At 44.7% G+C, this 21,786-nt stretch overlaps 1 protein-coding gene across 1 annotated transcript in view; it reads right to left on the bottom strand.

The window, feature by feature from the left end:
- LOC120034576 (ras-related protein Rab-26-like) overlaps positions 1-21,786 on the bottom strand; it is a 114,922-nt gene that overhangs the window by 30,969 nt on the left and 62,167 nt on the right. Inside the window, exons 3-5 of the mRNA XM_038981175.1 lie at positions 21,493-21,534; positions 20,014-20,080; positions 7,809-7,861 (exon numbers count right to left, since the gene is read on the bottom strand). Coding sequence (XP_038837103.1) covers positions 7,809-7,861; positions 20,014-20,080; positions 21,493-21,534 — 162 coding nt within the window. The remainder of the gene's footprint in view (positions 1-7,808; positions 7,862-20,013; positions 20,081-21,492; positions 21,535-21,786) is intronic.

Below are 21,786 nucleotides of genomic sequence, written 5' to 3'. Positions count from 1 at the left end.
TTTTCGAATGCTCTGTATATGGCCACTGGCCTGAGATGATTGAAGTTCAATATGTAGCCTAGATGTAGCCTAGTAGGCTCACGTTAACCAGCTAGCTAACCTAGCTGGTTCATTGTTGCCCATGCAAGGAAGTTAGGCTACCTAGCAAAAATGTTTGCTAGCCTATGAAAACAAAAACTAAAAGCGTACAGAGCCATAGACTGTTTTGCCAACATGAAAGAAAGGAGGATGGCATTGGTGTTCAAATAGTCTACAAGTAGGGTGAGTCCCCCCCAAATAATGTACTTGCTGACGCACGCACACAGAAATCAATATTTGCTTTGTGGACTTCACCGGACAGACGTGGCTCTTCGGTTTTGTGATGAAACAAACGTATGTGTAGTTGAATTTATTCCGCCACTGTGTGACGGTTGTCTTTTTGTTGTCATGGTGTTATTGTATATCACGGTGGCGTATAAATGAACATCACAACATAGGGTGAAATATGTATTTTTTCCTGGCTTGGCTTCCTCAGTGATTTGACCCATCCATCCGTCTTTCCACCCCTACTCTTGTCCACGGTGGTCTGCGAACCCACAACCTTCTGTCCTGCAGCCCTGTACACTATAACAAAAAGATCTACATTCCTGTACACTATAACAAAAAGATCTACATTCCTGTACACTATAACAAAAAGATCTACATTCCTGTGTTGCCATGTCATGGTTGCAAAACAAAGAACAGTTTCCAAAAGTGCATATCTAAGGCTCTGGTCTGTCCAAGAAGTGAGGGTAAACGGTAGACATGTTCTCTGCTATCCACATTGTTTTAATTATTATTAGTGGTATACGGGAAGGTCACTTGTTTTTTATCAAGTGTTCAGGGAGGGTTTAGGTCAAATATATTTTGCTGAATGGAGGACCATGTCACGATCGTCGTTAGGTGGAAGAGAGAAGGACCAAGGCGCGGCGTGGTAAATGTTCATGATGATGAATTTTAATGATGATCCAAAAAACAGAACACTGACAAAATACAAAACAATAAACGACGTGAACAAATGAACGAAAACAGTACCGTGTGGCGAACAAACACAGACACGGCAACAATCACCCACAAACAAACAGTGAAAACAGGCAACCTTAATATGGTTCCCAATCAGAGACAATGACAAACACCTGCCTCTGATTGAGAACCATATTAGGCCAAACAATAAACCCAACATAGAAACACATAACATAGAATGCCCACCCAGCTCACGTCCTGACCAACTAAACAAAGACTGAACAAAGGAAATAAGGTCAGGAACGTGACAGACCATCCATTTTCATTTCAGAGAGGTCCGGTATTCTTCTTGTAATCCTTATTATAAATAACATTCACTCCCTTACAGTTTAAAGTCGGTTAGTTTTGAAGGACACCGTGCATGATCAGTAGCTCTCCCACGGGCCATTCTCAGTCTCCTGTGGTTCTGATGTGTGTCCCTCTCCAATGTCATCTGGGGCTAGTATGATTCATGGCAGGGGGGCGATAGATAGAGGGTTAGGGGGATAGAGGATCGAAGGATTGGCCCACCCGTTTCTCGTTCCTTCCTCGGCCTGTTTTTTGGTATTCATCACCATTAGCATTAATTAACATGTATTAGCTCTCGTTATGGTCGTTAGGCAGCGAAGCACCGCTGGGCATCTGCAGCCCGTCAGTGTGTCACCGCAGCTGTAATCTTCAGTGACTGAATGAGGATGCCAAGGCAAGGGAGATGAGAGGAGGAGAAGACAGGAGAGGAGAGGGAGGGGAAGATGGGAGAGGGAGGGGATCTGAAAAGAGAGGAGATGGAAAGGGAGGAGAGGAAGAGAGTGAAGAGGAAAGGAAAAGAGGAGAGGTCATGTCAGGTGAGGAGAAGAAGGGAGAGGAGAGATGGAATGGCTTCTCTCTCATTCTCATTTCCAGTGGTAGTGACAGTAATTGAGGGTGAGACACAGCTGCCTCTCCAGGAGAACCTGGCTTTATAGTCCTCATCTCTGGGCAGATGGCCAAACCATATTTATCTCTTTGAACTGAGTGGCAATAACAAGAACAACTCTCTTTATCCCTCTGTCCTCTCTTCTCTAAATCCCTTCTTCTAGAGGACTCATCTCCCATGGCTGTTAAGAATGACCACACCCTCTGTTGTATAGGAAGACAACTTTGTGGAAACAACACCAGGTTGTTTGGCACATCATTCTAGACACAGACATGAGATCCTGTGTTGCTCAGTTGGTAAGAGTGTGGCGCTAGCAACATCAGGTTGTTTGGCACATCATTCTAGACAAAGACATGTGATCCTGTGTTGCTCAGTTGGTAAGAGTGTGGCGCTAGCAACATCAGGTTGTTTGGCACATCATTCTGGACACAGACATGAGATCCTGTGTTGCTCAGTTGGTAAGAGTGTGGCGCTAGCAACATCAGGTTGTTTGGCACATCATTCTAGACACAGACATGAGATCCTGTGTTGCTCAGTTGGTAAGAGTGTGGCGCTAGCAACATCAGGTTGTTTGGCACATCATTCTAGACAAAGACATGTGATCCTGTGTTGCTCAGTTGGTAAGAGTGTGGCGCTAGCAACACCAGGGTTGTGGGTTTGATTCCTGGTGGGATCACATACGTATACTAACATGTACGCAGTCTGTAGCTACGTTTGTATAAAAGCTTCTGCTAAATGACCTCTCCCTTTTCATATAGTGGGAAGAGAAAAGCTTTTAGATAAATAATATACGCAGGATGTAAATGACTTGCAGATGTCATTGATAACATACCCATGGCACTGAACGCATTGGAAGTCTTGTTCAAACAAATGAGGCAAACCTACCCTTCAACATCAACACACAACAAACCTGTTACAGTAGGGCACTCTTAGAAACAAAGGTGCTATCTAGAACCTAACACAGTTCTTCGGCTATCCCCATAGAAGAACCCTTTGAAAAACCCTTTTGGTTCCAGGAAGAACCCTTTTGGGTTCCATGTTAAACCCTTTCCACTGACAGTTCTTCATGGAAGTTCTACCTGGAACCAAAAAGGGTTATCCTATGGGGACAGCCGAAGAACCCTTTTGGAACCCTTTTTTCTAAGAGTGTAGTTCTAAAGTGAGTACTGGGCTGGTAGTGTCTGTCAGAAAATGGGTGAAGCATGAGCCTGCTATTATCACACCATATGCGGATCTCTCTCTCCTCTCTCACACTCTTTCCCCCCCTCATCCCCCCCCCTTCATCCTCTCACTCTCTTGCTTCCCTACTCTCTGCACTTCTCTAACTGTCATCTCTATTCCACTCCATTCCTTTATTCACTTTCCCGGCTCAGCCCATGGTTCTGCCCTGGCCCTGACACAAGTTCACACATTGTAGAAATGATGATAGAATTGTTAAAGTTTCTTCCCATGTCCCATTCTAAACACCCTTTCACGAGGCTTGGAGAAAATATTTCTCATAAAAATAAGGAATTTTAAAAAGACTCGCAATAAAAAAATACATTTATTTCAGTGGGTGGTGAGATTTCGGTAGCCATTGGCATTATGAACCAAATTGCCTTCCCATGCAAGATAGCATGTACAGTAAGAGAGCCCTTTGAAGAAGAGTCATTTAATGAAGCTATAGCAAGTGATGGGACAAACATAGAGGCATGGGACACTACAGAAATGCAAGCTCTTTATTATATTTGTAAGCAGCACACAAGCCTATAAAACCCACCTTATAGTAGTTATTTTGACCAGTAAGATCCCACTGGTACGAACTATACAATCCTTCATGTCTAATTCACACTGGGGTTGCAAAATTACTCTCTTTCCCAAAATGTCCAGGCTTTCCAGAAGTCCTGGTTGAAACATTCCTGGAATCAGGCGAGAATAATCCTCCTATCTGGAATTCTGTAAAACCTGGGAATTTTGGGAAAGATACCGACATTTTAGAACCCTACTTCATACACCAGAAAAACGGGACTTGGACTGCAATGCAATAAATCACATAACTCATAGATAATGAATGTCTTCTTTGTGAGTGGTTGGGCAATTCTTATCTACGCCATTCTTCATCTTGTTATCTGGGACCAGTGTTCCTGCTGCTGCTACCAGGAGGCCAAACCATTCTTCATCCTGTTATCTGGGACCAGTGTTCCTGCTGCTGCCAGGAGGCCAAACCATTCTTCATCCTGTTATCTGGGACCAGTGTTCCTGCTGCTGCTACCAGGAGGCCAAACCATTCTTCATCCTGTTATCTGGGACCAGTGTTCCTGCTGCTGCCAGGAGGCCAAACCATTCTTCATCCTGTTATCTGGGACCAGTGTCCCTGCTGCTGCCAGGAGGCCAAACCATTCTTCATCCTGTTATCTGAGACCAGTGTTCCTGCTGCTGCTACCAGGAGGCCAAACCATTCTTCATCCTGTTATCTGGGACCAGTGTTCCTGCTGCTGCCAGGAGGCCAAACCATTCTTCATCCTGTTATCTGGGACCAGTGTCCCTGCTGCTGCCAGGAGGCCAAACCATTCTTCATCCTGTTATCTGGGACCAGTGTTCCTGCTGCTGCCAGGAGGCCAAACCATTCTTCATCCTGTTATCTGAGACCAGTGTTCCTGCTGCTGCCAGGAGGCCAAACCATTCTTCATCCTGTTATCTGGGACCAGTGTTCCTGCTGCCAGGAGGCCAAACCATTCTTCATCCTGTTATCTGGGACCAGTGTTCCTGCTGCTGCCAGGAGGCCAAACCATTCTTCATCCTGTTATCTGAGACCAGTGTTCCTGCTGCTGCCAGGAGGCCAAACCATTCTTCATCCTGTTATCTGGGACCAGTGTTCCTGCTGCTACCAGGAGGCCAAACCATTCTTCATCCTGTTATCTGGGACCAGTGTTCCTGCTGCTGCCAGGAGGCCAAACCATTCTTCATCCTGTTATCTGGGACCAGTGTTCCTGCTGCTACCAGGAGGCCAAACCATTCTTCATCCTGTTATCTGGGACCAGTGTTCCTGCTGCTGCCAGGAGGCCAAACCATTCTTCATCCTGTTATCTGGGACCAGTGCTCCTGCTGCTGCTACCAGGAGGCCAAACCATTCTTCATCCTGTTATCTGGGACCAGTGTTCCTGCTGCTGCTGCCAGGAGGCCAAACCATTCTTCATCCTGTTATCTGGGGCCAGTGTTCCTGCTGCTGCTGCCAGGAGGCCAAACCATTCTTCATCCTGTTATCTGGGACCAGTGTTCCTGCTGCTGCTGCCAGGAGGCCAAACCATTCTTCATCCTGTTATCTGGGACCAGTGTTCCTGCTGCTGCCAGGAGGCCAAACCATTCTTCATCCTGTTATCTGGGACCAGTGTTCCTTCATCCTGTTATCTGGGACCAGTGTTCCTGCTGCCAGGAGGCCAAACCATTCTTCATCCAGAGCTAACAGACATATCTTGGCTACAGCCATCCCATCCTGCTCATTGTGTTCAGTTTCATTTAAGTTGAACACATTAGTTGAAAACAGGCCTGAAATCTTAACTTGAGGAACTTACATGTAAATAGAGTTTAAGCAAATCTTCCATTGGCATGAATGCATGATTAACATGTCATTTCTTTAGAGTCAAAGATGTTGGAGGGGGGAGGGGTGCTAAGCTGACATATGGAATGTCACACCCTGGCCTTAGTTATCTTTGTTTTCATTATTATTTTAGTTAGGTCAGGGTGTGACATGGGGAAGTTTGTGTGTTTTTTGTATTGTCTAGGGTGTTGTATGGTTTAGGGGGTTTAGTAGAGGAGATGGTTTAGTGTTCAGTGTAGGTGTCTAGGAAAGTCTATGGTTGCCTGAATTGGGTCTCAATTAGAGACAGCTGGTTATTGTTGTCTCTGATTGGGAGCCATATTTAAGGCAACCATAGGCTTTAGCTTTTTGTGGGTAATTGTCTATGTCAGTGTGTAATGGTCAGTGTCAGCACCATTTTGTATTTATAGCTTCACGGTCGTCTGTTTGTTGTTTTGTTTTGTTTACCTTCTTTTAATAAAGAGAAGATGTATTTTTCACGCGCTGCGCCTTGGTCCTCTCTCTCACCCAAAGACGATCGTGACATGGAATTGTTTTAGGATGGCTATACTATGGACTATTTCGCTATTTGATTTTTAAATTTTAGGACCCCTTTACGTATATATATATATATATATATATGATGATAAATATGAAGCAATTATTTGATAAAATATAGATTTTGGCCTTTACTGCGCATTGAATAAGGCATTTATGAATGGCAAAAAGGATTTGAAGTGTATGTCCTATATCTACGAGATATAAGAAAGCTCAGGAAATATTTTGTGTTATAGATTTTTTTACACATATTTAACCTCCTTTTTTTGGGTAGGTACAAAACTACCTTCATACTACCATTGTTTTATTTAAAACCGGTACCGGTTACCTTCTGACGAGTCCCGTGACACTTGTGGGGTCCCATTAGTTTGTAGCCCAAATGGTTGAGGGCCAAACAGAAGTTGGCACATCGACTTCAGACGATACCGACTTCAGACGAGACTCCTGACACTTATGGGGGTCATAGAGCAAATCGGAGAACACATCATGTTCGTGAGTCTCATCTTTCCATATAGGGGTCCTAGTTTGTAGGTCAAACCGTTCGGACGCTACAGACATTTACGTGAGAAGACAGATTTTTGGGATGTCTCATGGTCTGACAAACACCCCTCTAGCTCTGCCACCATCCACCTCAGATTGAAACACATCCAATGCAAAAAGACAGATATCTCTAGCTTAAACTGACATATTTTAATGGGGATTTTTTGTTATGCAACTTCAATTGATGCAACAGTGGGTCAAATCAACTCTAAGGGGTTTTAAGTTAAGTGTGCACATCTCAAGTTAGGCTTTGTACTGTAATGTAGTGTACGCATCATACCTGGGTTCAAATACTATTTCAAATCTTTCAAATATTTTGAGCGTTTGCCTTTGCCTGTCTGGAGAACCAGGTGGGCGGGGTTAACATGGGACATCTCTTTTGGTTCCATTGCAACAGACAAGCTCAATCAAACACATCTTATTAATACTATTATTTCAAATAGTATTTGAACCCAGGTCTGGTAGGCAGCAGGTCCAGTTTATGGGCATGAGGTGTAAGGGAAACAATGAATACAAATCAATGTACCAATGATTGCTTTGGTGTAAAACTTTACCATATCTTTTCAGAAAATTGCATAGGCTTCCCTAAAAACATTTGACGTTAGAAAAAACATCAAACTTGAAAGTGAATAGCACAAGGTATGTGGTGAGTAGACAGAACACCTGATTTTTCCATCTCGTAGAATCACTAATCACAGGTCTGAGGCAACACCACAGAGTGACAGAAACACGCCCTGTGAGCCACATCCGTTCAGTGGCCATCAGCACACTGTTAGAGGCTCCCCTGAGAGCTCTGGGGATGAGGAGAACAAGAGATAGGCAGGCTGGGAGACGGATGGACAGAAAGACAGACAGACGGATGGTCCTTGAGGCAGCCTATAGGGAGACAGAGTCACACAGACAGCCGGGACTAACAGCCCCCCAAGGGCTAAAGCTACACTGTCAATCACACACACAGGGGTACAATCTCTCCCCCTCTCCCTCCCTCCCTCCCTATTGCTGACAGGTGCAGCAGCAGCAGATAAAGAAATGACATCCCTCCCACGCGCAATATAATGATATATTATTACACTGTTATGGCTTTGTTACAAAATGACACTTGAGAGACAGACATATTTTCTCCATTATCAAACAGCTTATTACAGGCTATTTTCAGGGCTTATTAGAACAAAAAAAGAGGGGGGAAGAGAAAAGAAGAAGATAAATGGAGAGTCCTACCTTGATGTTGTCAAAAGATGTTCTGTTGGTCACGTCATATAGCAGCAGGAGAGCTAAGAGAGAGAGAGAGAGAGCGAAAGAGAGAGAGACGGGAGCAAGAAAGATAGAGAGAGAGAGGAGAGAGAGAGAGAAGAAGTGGGAGAGAGCAAAAGTAAATGTTAGTGAAGTAGCAGGCCTGGCAGAACCCATTGACAACAAAGAGTTAATTTGAAACTAATTCTTGGCTAACGCTCCAATTTGTCCTTTAGGCTTAGCCTCTTGGACCTGTGGCTTCCCAATTAGTTCCCGGTTGACTGAGTTCCTTTATTCATTTTTATTGAGGAGGGCACATAACACAGAGTACATTCTCCTTCTTGCTCTCTGCGGGCCTGATTAAGACAAGCCTGCCCTACACAGCCAGTCAGCCTGCCCAGGCTCAGAGAGGACAAGGCCTATAAATGTGTAAACATTCCTTTTCAGATATATCCTTTATGACAAGCAATTCTTACACAATACATATTTCAAAAGACCTAACAAACATATCATATGCTCCTGTTTATATGATAGATGATCCACAGACAGTGTGATAGATCGCTCCCCATGAAACTGATCCAGCCAGTGTGATATATAGTTACCCATTAAACTGATCCAAACAGTGTGATAGATCGCTCCCCATTAAACTGATCCAGACAGTGTGATATATAGTTACCCATTAAACTGATCCAAACAGTGTGATATATAGTTAACCATTAAACTGATCCAGACAGTGTGATATTAAACTGATTCAGACAACACCTGGAGGTAGGTGGAGAGATGAGAAGAGAGAGATGGTAGAGTTGAGAAGAGAGAGATAGTGAGTTTGAGATGGAGGTAGAGTTGAGAAGAGACAGATAGTGAGGTAGAGTTGAGATGGAGGTAGTTGAGAAGAGAGAGATAGTGATGTAGAGTTGAGATGGAGGTAGAGTTGAGAAGAGAGAGATAGTGAGAGATGGTGAGGTAGAGTTGAGAAGAGAGATAGTGAGAGATGGTGAGGTAGAGTTGAGAAGAGAGATAGTGAGAGATGGTGAGGTAGAGTTGAGAAGAGAGATAGTGAGAGATGGAGGTAGAGTTGAGAAGAGAGAGATAGTGAGAGATGGAGGTAGAGTTGAGAAGAGAGAGATAGTGAGCGAGAGAGATGGAGGTAGAGTTGAGAAGAGAGAGATAGTGAGCGAGAGAGATGGAGGTAGAGTTGAGAAGAGAGAGATAGTGAGCGAGAGAGATGGAGGTAGAGTTGAGAAGAGAGAGATAGTGAGCGAGAGAGATGGAGGTAGAGTTGAGAAGAGAGGGATAGTGAGCGAGAGAGATGGAGGTAGAGTTGAGAAGAGAGGGATAGTGAGCGAGAGAGATGGAGGTAGAGTTGAGAAGAGAGGGATAGTGAGCGAGAGAGATGGAGGTAGAGTTGAGAAGAGAGAGATAGTGAGCGAGAGAGATGGAGGTAGAGTTGAGAAGAGAGAGATAGTGAGCGGGAAAGATGGAGGTAGAGTTGAGAAGAGAGAGATAGTGAGCGAGAGAGATGGAGGTAGAGTTGAGAAGAGAGAGATAGTGAGCGAGAGAGATGGAGGTAGAGTTGAGAAGAGAGAGATAGTGAGAGAGAGAGATGGAGGTAGAGTTGAGAAGAGAGAGATAGTGAGAGAGAGAGATGGAGGTAGAGTTGAGAAGAGAGAGATAGTGAGAGAGAGAGATGGAGGTAGAGTTGAGAAGAGAGAGATAGTGAGAGAGAGAGATGGAGGTAGAGTTGAGAAGAGAGATATACTGAGAGAGAGATGGAGGTAGAGATGAGAAGAGAGCGATAGTGAGAGATGGAGGTAGAGTTGAGAAAAGAGAGATAGTGAGAGATGGAGGTAGAGTTGAGAAGAGACATGGAGGTAGAGATGAGAAGAGAGATGGAGGTAGAGATGAGAAGAGAGATGAGAAGAGAGATAGTGAGAGATGGAGGTAGAGTTGAGAAGAGAGAGATAGTGAAAGATGGAGGTAGAGTTGAAAAGAGAGAGATAGTGAGAGATGGAGGTAGAGTTGAGAAGAGACATGGAGGTAGAGATGAGAAGAGAGATGGAGGTAGAGATGAGAAGAGAGATGAGAAGAGAGATAGTGAGAGATGGAGGTAGAGTTGAGAAGAGAGAGATAGTGAGAGATGGAGGTAGAGTTGAGAAGAGAGAGATAGTGAAAGATGGAGGTAGAGTTGAAAAGAGAGAGATACTGAGAGATGGAGGTAGAGATGAGGAGAGATAGTGAGAGTTGGAGGTAGAGTTGAAAAGAGATAGATACTGAGAGATGGAGGTAGAGTTGAGAAGAGAGAGATACTGAGAGATGGAGGTAGAGATGAGGAGAGATAGTGAGAGTTGGAGGTAGAGTTGAGAAGAGAGAGATACTGAGAGATGGAGGTAGAGATGAGGAGAGATAGTGAGAGATGGAGGTAGAGTTGAAAAGAGAGAGATAGTGAGAGATGGAGGTAGAGATGAGGAGAGATAGTGAGAGATGGAGGTAGAGTTGAGAAGAGAGAGATACTGAGAGATGGAGGTAGAGTTGAGGAGAGATAGTGAGAGATGGAGGTAGAGTTGAGAAGAGAGAGATAGTGAGAGATGGAGGTAGAGATGAGAATATGAAGGATCAGGTTACAGTGGGTCCGCTCTACAGCGCCCTCTCTCTCCCGCAGAGGAGAAGATGGCCGTGTTTACGCACTTCTGTGTGATTATTTAGTTAGTTAGTAAATAAATAATTAAGCCAATTGGTATATCACTGATTCATCATTTATGCTAGGGTTCGTGCAGATATCCAAGAGTTTGCGACATTCGGAATGAGACTGATAGAAGAAAAACAATTAATTAATGTTTGATTGGTGACAATGTAAGAGATATTTATATCTTTAAGAGTTAATTCGGAAAACAGTAACTCGTTAAATAAACTTTTTCCGTGGTGCCCCAAGATTGTGAATGAGTTAATTGTTGCGGGATTAATTTAATTATCATAATAATTAAACATAGTTAATAGATTTGATAAAACAATCGACATCACATTAATGATAGTCAAGACAAGACAATAGAGATACTGAGAGATGGAGGTAGGCGCGCGCACACACACACTCTCGTCACAGAATACATCCGTAACCGTCCCTAAAATAATACACCCCTCCCACTCTTCATCCCACCCCTCCCTCTCTAAGTTGTAAATCACCAAACTCCACAACACCCTACACTGATCACCATGCGGAACACACCAGCCTAGCCTATACCCAGTCTACCCACAGCTCTCCTTCCTACAGGAACATCCACAGATAACAGCACATTTCATTTATCATGCTCCTCTGTGGCTGAGTGTGCTGCCACTCCGAGAGAGAGGACGGAGGAGTCGAGGAGAGGACGGTCTTTTTCCCAAATCTCTCGCTCTCCCTCCGTCTCCGATTTAAGGGGATTTATTGACACGGGAAACATATGTTTACATTGCCAAAGCAAGTGAAATAGATAATATACAAAAGTGAAATAAACACACAAAAAATGAACAGCAAATATTACACAAAAGTTCCAAAAGAATAACGACATTTCAAATGTCATATTATTTCTATATACAGTGTTGTAACGATGTGCAAATAGTTCAACTACAAAAGTGAAAATAAATAAATATGGGTTGTATTTACAATGGTGTTTGTTCTTCACTGGTTGCCCTTTTCTTGTGACAACAGCTCACAAATCTTGCTGCTGTGATATTTCACCCAAAAGATATGGGAGAATATTAAATTACTCTCTCTCTCTGAGCAATGACTGTAGATTTCTGTAGGATGGTAAACAATTAGGGAAAGATGAAAGATTAGAGTTATAGAAAAAACAGAGGAGGGGAGTGTGTGTTCTCTCTCTAGCTTTATCTCAGACCTGTTTGTGCTGTCTTGCTATTTCCTGAGGTCATTGTTTTGGAGCTGGCAAGACAACACAAACAGATCTGGGACCAGGCTATTCACCATCTAAAAACCAGGATGATTAATTTAGCCACTTCCACATAAATCCCTGTCTAAGTAGAGCGAGTGTAGGCTAGGCTATAGTAGTGTCTCTCCACTGGGCTATTTGTTTCTGGTTGATGTCCTGTCTCTCTTATCTGTCTGATTGCCAGACAGGGTTCTCCTCAAAGGGAGAGAACGGAGAGAGAGGAGGAGAAAGATAATAATATATATATAGAGAGAGGAGGATATATATATAGAGAGAGAGAGAGAGAGAGTGTGTGAGTGAATGAGTGAGTGAGAGAGCGAGAGAGTGTGATTTATTATTTTTGGAAAACGTTTTATGCACTGCGCACAATAATCTCAGCGCTGAAAAAGTGAAGTGGTACAGTAGAACTCTTTGCTGTTGCTGAGAATTTCAGTGAGATCTGCTGAGCTGTGGGAGGCAGTGACTGGCTGCCAGGGGTTTGACTGTCTTTGCTTTACTAAAGCTGTAGAAATCACTGAAGCAGTCCCTCGACTAATGTCTGCGCCTCGTTGACTTCAAAAGGAACTGGATGCGGCGCAAATGGCAACATCTTCCCTATGTAGTACACTACTTTTGACCATAGCCCTATGGGACCTGGTCAAATGTAGTGCACTACATAGGGAATAGGGTGCTATTTGGGCTGCAGCCACTGACTTCCTATCTCGCAGGGTAGCTGAGGAGTTGTTTGGGTTACAGAAACGTCCCAGGGAACCATATCAAAAGCAAAAGCTTTGGGGTTATAACCACATTCAGTTGATGTGGATGAAGTGTTTATGTGACAGGGTGTAGAGGCTACAACACACACCCCACATAACTGATCAAATGGCTGAGTGGAGAGCTGGAGCATACATTTTAGTCACTTACTGTAGCAGAAGCTCTTATCCAGAGCAACTTACAGTATTGAGTGCATACGTTTTTGTATTGGTCCCCCGTGGGTATCAAACCCACAACCCTGGCGTTACAAGTGCCATGCTCTACCAACTGAACTACACGGGAGCCACACACACACACCCACACACCCGCATGATAATGATGATAGTGGTGATAATGAAGGAAGAAGACAAATATGATGATGAATATTATGATGATGACCATGAATAATGATAAGGACATGAAGATGAAGGCGACATTGCTGTTGATGATGACAATGATGATGTCCATATCTAAACGTAACCTTTTCCATGATGAATATAATACCTTTTGTTCTAATAAAGCCTCTAGAGAGGACAGGTCAGCATGCTCTCTGTCTGTTTCCCTGCTGAACAGGCTGGTCCAGCCCGGTACTGCTTTAGTGGAGATTGATGTCAATCTGGCTAGCCGGAGGAGAGGACTTTCTCTTTTTAAAACCATTCCAATACCACCTGGAGTGGACACCAGTGGCACCAGTGGTCGGTAGCTAGCTAGCTACAACAAAATAGAATGTCACTGGTAAATCCCCTCTGGCTAGCTACTCCGATTTCAGACCACGGGTAAGATAGTCTAGCTATCTACATTTTCAGATATTACACGTTTCTAATTTTGACATAGTCTTTTCATTCCAAGTTAAAGTGTACTGTTAGCTAGCTAGCTAAATAATTTTCTTTATTTAACTAGGCAAGTCAGTTAAGAACAAATTCATATTTTCAATGATGGTGTCACGTTCCTGACCGGTTTTCTGTTATTTTGTATGTGTTTGTCGGTCAGGGCGTGAGTTTGGGTGGGTAGTCTATGTTATGTGTTTCTATGTTTGTTAAAGGGTGACCTGATATGGTTCTCAATTAGAGGCAGGTGGTTTTCATTTCCTCTGATTGAGAGCCATATTAAGGTAGGTGTTTTCACATTGATTGTTGTGGGTGGTTGTCTCCTGTGTCTGTGTTTGTCGCGCCATACGGGACTGTTTCGGTTTGTTTGTCAGTTCGTTCTTTTGTGTAGTCATTTTTCCTGTTCGTGAGTTCTTCGTTTTATGTAAGTTCGCATGTCCAGGTCTGTCTACTCCGTTTTGTTATTTTGTTAGTTATTCAAGTTAGTTCGTTTTTTGTCTTGTTAAATAAATTCATTATGTCCTATTTCAACGCTGCATTTTGGTCGAATCCTTGCTCCTCCTCTTCAGATGAAGAGGAGGAGGAAATCCGTTACAGATGGCCTAGGAACAGTGGGTTAACTGCCTTGTTCAGGGTCAGAGCGACAGCTTTTTACCTTGTCAGCTCGGGGATTCGATCTTGCAACCTTTCAGTTACTAGTCCAACACTCTAACCACTAGGCTACTTGCCGCCCCAATGTTACATGTATGATCTTATTATTCGTATCTCAGAGCCATTTGCTTTGCTTGTTATAGCCTAATGTTAGCTAGCTAACATTGAACCTAGTAGTAACGTCCTGAGCTGTGATTATGGTTCATTGTTTAGCTAGCTAGCTACATGTCTTAACAATAGACTCCACTATGCAAGTGTCCATTTTAATAGAATGTCACTGCAACAACTGCTAGCCAGTTAGCTTGGGTGCTGTTGTTAGGACAGAATGCTCCGATCAACCCTTAAAGAGATGGGTGGAGCTAAAGCTTAAGAGGGTGTGAACGATGCTGAATGGGTGTAGACAAAGAAGAGCACTCCAGTAGGTACCAAAACATTCAAAAGTGAGGTTACAAGTTTATTAACCTGTTAAAGCTGGGGGCGCTGTTGTCACTATTTATGGTAATCGTGTAATTTTTGAAACGGCTTCCTACAAAATTCTTGATCGTACAATATGCATATTATTATTATTATTGGATAGAAAACAGTCTATAGTTTCTATAGGAGTTGAAATTTTGTCTCTAAGTGGAACAGAACCCATTCTACAGCAATTTCCCTGACATGGAGTCAGATTTCAGAAATTTTGGCCACTGTTCTGGAGTCAGTTTTAAGGCCAATGTTATTCCTATGAGTATACGGACACTGCTTACGTCTTCCCCTGGATGCCTTTACGTGATGACGATTTGAATGGGGTCGATTGCGCAATCACAGGCACTATAAATTAAAAAACCCTGTAGCTAGTAACTCTTTTGCAGCTGCGGCTTGCGCGCGGCGGCCACCGACCCGCACTTGTTCCAAGCATTAGTGTAGGGAGTAATCTTTCTCAGGTCATGTTTCTACTCGTTATAGGAGTTAAAAACATCATAAGGTAGTTAATTTAAAGCGTTTTATAGCAATTTATATCCGTTTAGTGCGATTTTGGGACATTTATTTCTGAGACGCTATGAATCTCTGGGCACGCTTCCAGTTCATGCTGAACGCAGTTGGCATTTCCACATGGCAAGAGGACAGCTTTCCACCAAAAGACGATTAGACCCAAGAAAGGATCCTTTGCCCAAGATACTGATGGAAGAACAGCTCAAAGTAGTAAATTTTTATTATGATAAATCGTGTTTCTGTCGAAAAATGTTAGTGGCTTAGGACGCCATCTTTTTTGACGTAGCTTCGCTTGGCGCAAACTGTATTGAAAAGTAAGGATAATTTAAAAAATGTAATTCCGCGATTGTATTAAGAATTAAATTGTCTATCAATCGCTGTCCACCCTATATTTTTTAGTCACGTTTATGAGTATTTATGTATACGAGTAGATCACTGTCTAATATGGCGCACGGACATTTTCTCACCAGCTGGGCTACATTTCCCATTGTCTAACCATGATTGTGGTGGCTAAATATGCACATTTTCGAGCAAACTGTATATGTATGTTGTAATGTGATGTTACAGGGGTGTCATCTGAAGAATTCTGAGAAGGTTAGTGAAAAAAATAATATATTTTGGCGATGTTTACGTTATCGCTCTCTTTGGCTAGAATCAATGCTGGGGTAATGTTTGCACATGTGCTATGCTAATATAACGATTTATTGTGTTTTCGCTGTAAGACACTTAGAAAATCTGAAATATTGTCTGTATTCACAGGATCTGTGTCTTTCGATTAGTGTATGCTGTGTATTTTTACGAAATGTTTGATGATTAGTAGTTAGGTAAACACGTTGCTCATTGTAATTATTCTAGTCCATTTGTGACGGTGGGTGCAATTGTAAACTATGCCATCTACCTGAAATATGCACATTTTTCTAACAAAACCTATCCCATACCATAAATATGTTATCAGACTGTCATCTGATGAGTTTTTTTCTTGGTTAGGGGCTATAAATATCTTAGTTTAGCCGAATTGGTGATAGCTACTGGTGTTGGTGGACAAATAAAAGATGGTGGATTATGCTAATGTGTTTTTAGGTAATAGATTTACATCTTTACATATTGTGTCTTCCCTGTAAAACATTTTAAAAATCGGACATGTTGGCTGGATTCACAAGATCTGTGTCTTTCATTAGCTGTATTGGACTTTAATGTGTGAAAGTTAAATATTTTAAAAAAATATTTTTTTTGAATTTCGCGGCTCTGCCTTTTCAGTGGGGGTGGGGGGGGTGTGCCGCTAGCGGCACCCTAGTCCTAGACAGGTTAACATTCAAAGCAGAACTACTTTCCAATTGTTCCTTATATGCAGTGAATAATATAAAATTGTGTAGCTCTGTGTTGCTGTCACACCCTGGCCTTAGTTATCTTTCTTTTCATTATTATTTTAGTTAGGTCAGGGTGTGACATGGGGAAGTTTGTGTGTTTTTTGTATTGTCTAGGGTGTTGTATGTTTTAGGGGGTTTAGTAGAGGAGATGGTTTAGTGTTCAGTGTAGGTGTCTAGGAAAGTCTATGGTTGCCTGAATTGGGTCTCAATTAGAGACAGCTGGTTATTGTTGTCTCTGATTGGGAGCCATATTTAAGGCAACCATAGGCTTTAGTTTTTTGTGGGTAATTGTCTATGTCTAAGTGTTTAGTGTCAGCACTTATGTTTGTATAGCTTCACGGTCGTCTGTTTTGTTGTTTTGTATAGTGTTCGTTTCGTTTTTCGTCTTCTTCCTTTAAATAAAGAAGATGTACTTTCCACGCGCTGCGCCTTGGTCCTCAGTCTATCCAGAAGACGATCGTGACAGAATTACCCACCAATCTAGGACCAAGCGGCGTGTCAAGCGGCAACAGGACCCACCTACACAGGATTCATGGACATGGGAGGAGATACTGGATGGTAAGGGACCTTGGGCACAACCAGGAGAATATCGCCGCCCTCGTGAAGAGCTGGAGGCAGCTAAAGCCGAGAGGAGGCGATATGAGGAGGCAGCACGGAAGCAAGGCTGGAAGCCCGTGAGTACAACCCAAAAATTCCTTGGGGGGGGCCTTAAAGGGAGTATGGCGAAGTCAGGTAGGAGACCTGCGCCTACTCCCTGTACTTACCGTGGAGAGCGAGAGTACGGGCAGACACCGTGTTACGCAGTAGAGCGCATGGTGTCTCCTGTACGCATGCATAGCCCGGTTCGGTACATTCCAGCTCCACGTATCGGCCGGGCTAGATTGAGTGTTGAGCCGGATGTCATGAAGCCGGCCCAAAGCATCTGGTCACCAGTGCGTCTCCTCGGTCCGGCTTACATGGCACCAGCCTTACGCATGGTGTCCCCGGTTCGCCTACATAGCCCGGTGCAGGTTATTCCACCTCCCCGCACTGGTCGGGCGACGGGGAGCATACAACCAGGTAAGGTTGGGCAGGCTCAGTGCTCAAGGGAGCCAGTACGCCTGCACGGTCCGGTATTTCCGGCGCCACCTCCCCGCCCCAACCCAGTACCACCAGTGCCTCCTCCACGCACTAGCCCTATGGTGCGTGTCTCCAGCCCTTTACCACCAGTGCCTAAACCACGCACCAAGCCTCCTGTGTGTCCCCAGAGTCCTGTGCGTCCTGTTGCTGCTCCCCGCACTAGCCCTGAGATGCGTGTCCCCAGTCCGGTACCACCAGTTCCGGCACCACGCACTAGGCCTAATGTGCGCTCCCAGGGTCCAGTATGCCCTGTTCCTTCTCCCCGCACTAGCCTGAAGGTGCGTGTCCTTAGCCCGGTGCCTCCAGTTCCGGCACCACGCACCAGGCCTACAGTGCGCCTCATCCGGCCAGAGCCATCCGTCTCCCCAGCGCCATCTGAGCCATCCGTCTCCCCAGCGCCATCTGAGCCATCCGTCTCCCCAGCGCCATCTGAGCCATCCATCTCCCCAGCCCCATCTGAGCCATCCGTCTCCCCAGCGCCGTCTGAGCCATCCGTCTGTCCAGAGCCATTAGAGCCGCCCGTCTGTCCCGAGCCGTCAGAGCCGTTAGTCAGTCAGGAGCCGCCAGAGCCATTCGTCAGACAGGATCTGCCAGAGCCGCCAACCAGACAGGATCTGCCAGAGCCGCCAACCAGACAGGATCTGCCAGAGCCGCCAACCAGACAGGATCTGCCAGAGCCGCCAACCAGACAGGATCTGCCAGAGCCGCCAACCAGACAGGATCTGCCAGAGCCGCCAACCAGACAGGATCTGCCAGAGCCGCCAGCCAGCCATGAGCGTCCAGATCCGCCAGCCAGCCATGAGCGTCCAGATCCGCCAGCCAGCCATGAGCGTCCAGATCCGTCAGCCAGCCATGAGCAGCCAGATCCGTCAGCCAGCCATGAGCAGCCAGATCCGTCAGCCAGCCATGAGCAGCCAGATCCGTCAGCCAGCCATGAGCAGCCAGATCCGTCAGCCAGCCATGAGCAGCCAGATCCGTCAGCCAGCCATGAGCAGCCAGATCCGTCAGCCAGCCATGAGCCGTCCAGCCAGGATCCGCCAGAGCCGTCCAGCCAGGATCCGCCAGAGCCGTCATCCAGCCAGGATCCGTCCCTCAGTCCGGAGCTGCCATCCCTCAGTCCGGAGCTGCCCCTTATCCTGGTGCTGCCCCTTATCCTGGTGCTGCCCCTTATCCTGGTGCTGCCCCTTATCCTGGTGCTGCCCCTTATCCTGGTGCTGCCCCTTATCCTGGTGCTGCCCCTTAGTCCGGTGCTGCCCCTTAGTCCGGTGCTGCCCCTTAGTCCGGTGCTGCCCCTTAGTCCGGTGCTGCCCCTTAGTCCGGTGCTGCCCCTTAGTCCGGTGCTGCCCCTTAGTCCGGTGCTGCCCCTTAATCCAGTGGGGTTAATGTGGAGGGTGGCCATTTGGAGGAGGCTACGTAAGCGGGTAGTGACTATGGTGGGGTGGGGACCACGACCAGTGCCAGAGCCGCCACCGTGGATAGACGCCCACCCAGACCCTCCCCTAGACTTGATGCTGGTGCGCCCGGAGTTCGCACCTTAAGGGGGGGGTTATGTCACACCCTGGCCTTAGTTATCTTTGTGGTTTAGTGTTCAGTGTAGGTGTCTAGGAAAGTCTATGGTTGCCTGAATTGGGTCTCAATTAGAGACAGCTGGTTATTGTTGTCTCTGATTGGGAGCCATATTTAAGGCAACCATAGGCTTTAGCTTTTTGTGGGTAATTGTCTATGTCTAAGTGTTTAGTGTCAGCACTTATGTTTGTATAGCTTCACGGTCGTCTGTTTTGTTGTTTTGTATAGTGTTCGTTTCGTTTTTCGTCTTCTTCCTTTAAATAAAGAAGATGTACTTTCCACGCGCTGCGCCTTGGTCCTCAGTCTATCCAGAAGACGATCGTGACAGTCGTGGCATTTATCCGATGTAAAAAACAGTTCAAATGTTGCTAAATAAGACGGAATCAAGGCGAACACATGCCTTTAAGGAGACTGGAAATGTTAGAAACATGCACCATGTGAACATGCCATCTATCCATCCACCCATCCACACACCCATCCACCCATCTATCCATCCACCCATCTATCCACCCATCCATCTATCCACCCATCCATCTATCCACCCATCTATCCACCCATCCATCTATCCATCTATCCACCCATCTATCCACACACCCATCCACCCATCCACCTATCCGCCCATCCACCTATCCACCCACCCACCCATCCATCCACCCATCCATCTATCCATCCACCCACCTATCCACCCAGAATAAAAATGGGAAAAAAAGTGGATTAATTTAAAGACAATCACGCATTCAAGACAAATGGTAATAATCAAATTGCATGCTCACAGACATGTACACAAATAAGTGAACCATACATTTTATTCAGCTAATTTACATATCATCCTAATCTGCATTTAAATGTTATGAAACTCAGCCTACTAAGCAGCACTTTAAGTAACGTATAATGCAGCTTGTTTCTTAATGAGGGAGAGAATCCCTCTTGTTTCTGTCACCACAGCAGCTGGAGCGGTACTGAGACAGAATCACACAAGTGTGTGTTTGTCTGGGTGTGTGAGAGAGAAAAAGAGGAAGTGTGTGTGTGTCTGTCTCACCATTGGCGTCACGGTAGTAGGCGTGTGTGACGCTGCGGAAACGCTCCTGTCCAGCTGTGTCCCAGATCTGGAGAAAGAAGAAGAACTATTATTATTTAAGGTAAATGTATAATTTCCCATTGGGGTGAATTCTAAGTTCTCAAGTCAAATTGTCCCTGACTCTTGCAGTGATGTCAATGGGAAGTTAGGATTCACCTCTATAGGAATGAATCATTTCACTACCACTGTTTCATTGCTTTACTTAAAGCTCCTTTGAGGTAAGACATAGATTTAAAGTCTCACAAACAAAAATTCAAATGGCATTCACTGTAGCTCTCACATAACTTAAAGTAGGGGGTAGGGGCTAGGGGGTAGAGGACCAATTTAGAATTGATGTCAGGAAAGTTTTGAACTAGTATTCAAACTGGGGGGAAAGCTCGATAAGGAATATGGCATCTTATGTGACTTCCCAGCATGCTGTGCAGGTAGGTGAAGCGGGCATAAGGCATCAGGTCATACTCATGAATATAAACTAGTGGTTGCCACCGCCCTGTCACCCCATTCGTCCATCCTCTGTGGAATTTCTGCTAATTATGCATCTCAATCTCCTCCAGCATTTGCTACCGTTGCCCATTACATCACCACTGGCACTGCCCCCCCGAGGCTACCATCACAACACGTTTCCACTCCAGGGGTTTGCTTGCTAGGTGGTTGCATCCCTCGACCCTCATGTTGGTTTATAAATGAAAAACATTTTAAAAGGCATTTTTTTGTGCAGTGGAATTTCAATCCACGCTGGCTGGCTCTGTGTATTTGAGTTTTCTTTCCTTCTCTCCCTCTTCCTTTCTGTCTCCATCCCACCCACATCATACAGGTACTGAAAGCTTTAATACGGTTTCTACTCCCCCCCCCATACTCATGAATATAAACTAGTGCTATAAACATTAATATAAACTAAATCTTTGACTATGTACAACCTCAGTGAACATAGCCTTGCTATTGAGAAAGGCCGCCGAAGGCAGACCTGGCTCTCAAGAGAAGACAGGCTATGTGCACACTGCCCACAAAAAAAATCAAAAATCCAATGTACTGGCTTTGGCAATGTAAACATATGCTTCCCATGCCAATAAAGCTTATTAAATTGAATTGAGAGAGAGGAGGATGAGAGAGAGAGACAGAGGGAAAGAGAGAAAGGGAGAGAGAGGGAAAGGGAGAGAGCCTGGGTAGTGAGTGACTGGGGTCAGGAGAACATTGGGCTTAGTGTAGAAGATTCATGGAGATATAACTACTGAATCCTAATAGTTTTTATAAATTATTTAGACAAAAAAAATGAGGTTATTGATTATCCATTTAATCTGTGGTGATAACCCTGATACATCACTGTAGGAGAGATGGGAATTCACACACACACACACACACACACACACACACACACACACACACACACACACACACACACACACACACACACACACATAGAATCCATTATAAGGCTCTTACCTGAAGTTTCACCTTCAGTCTGTCAATGTTCAGCACTTTATTCTGGAAAAGAAAGCAGGAACACATGGTCATTAATGAGACACAGTGCATTCAGAAAGGATTCAGACCCCTTGAATTTTTACACATTTTGGTATGTTACATTCATGTTCTAAAATATATTAAATTGTTCTTTCCCCTCATCAATCTACACACCATACTGTACCCTATAATGACAAAGCAAAAACTGGATTTTTGACATTTTTGCTAATTAATTATTCAGACCCTTTACTCAGTACTTTGTTGAAGCACTGTGGG

This window comes from Salvelinus namaycush, chromosome 41, assembly GCF_016432855.1.
Source record: "Salvelinus namaycush isolate Seneca chromosome 41, SaNama_1.0, whole genome shotgun sequence".
NCBI lineage: Eukaryota > Metazoa > Chordata > Actinopteri > Salmoniformes > Salmonidae > Salvelinus > Salvelinus namaycush.
This window is presented reverse-complemented; position numbering and strand designations above follow the sequence as displayed.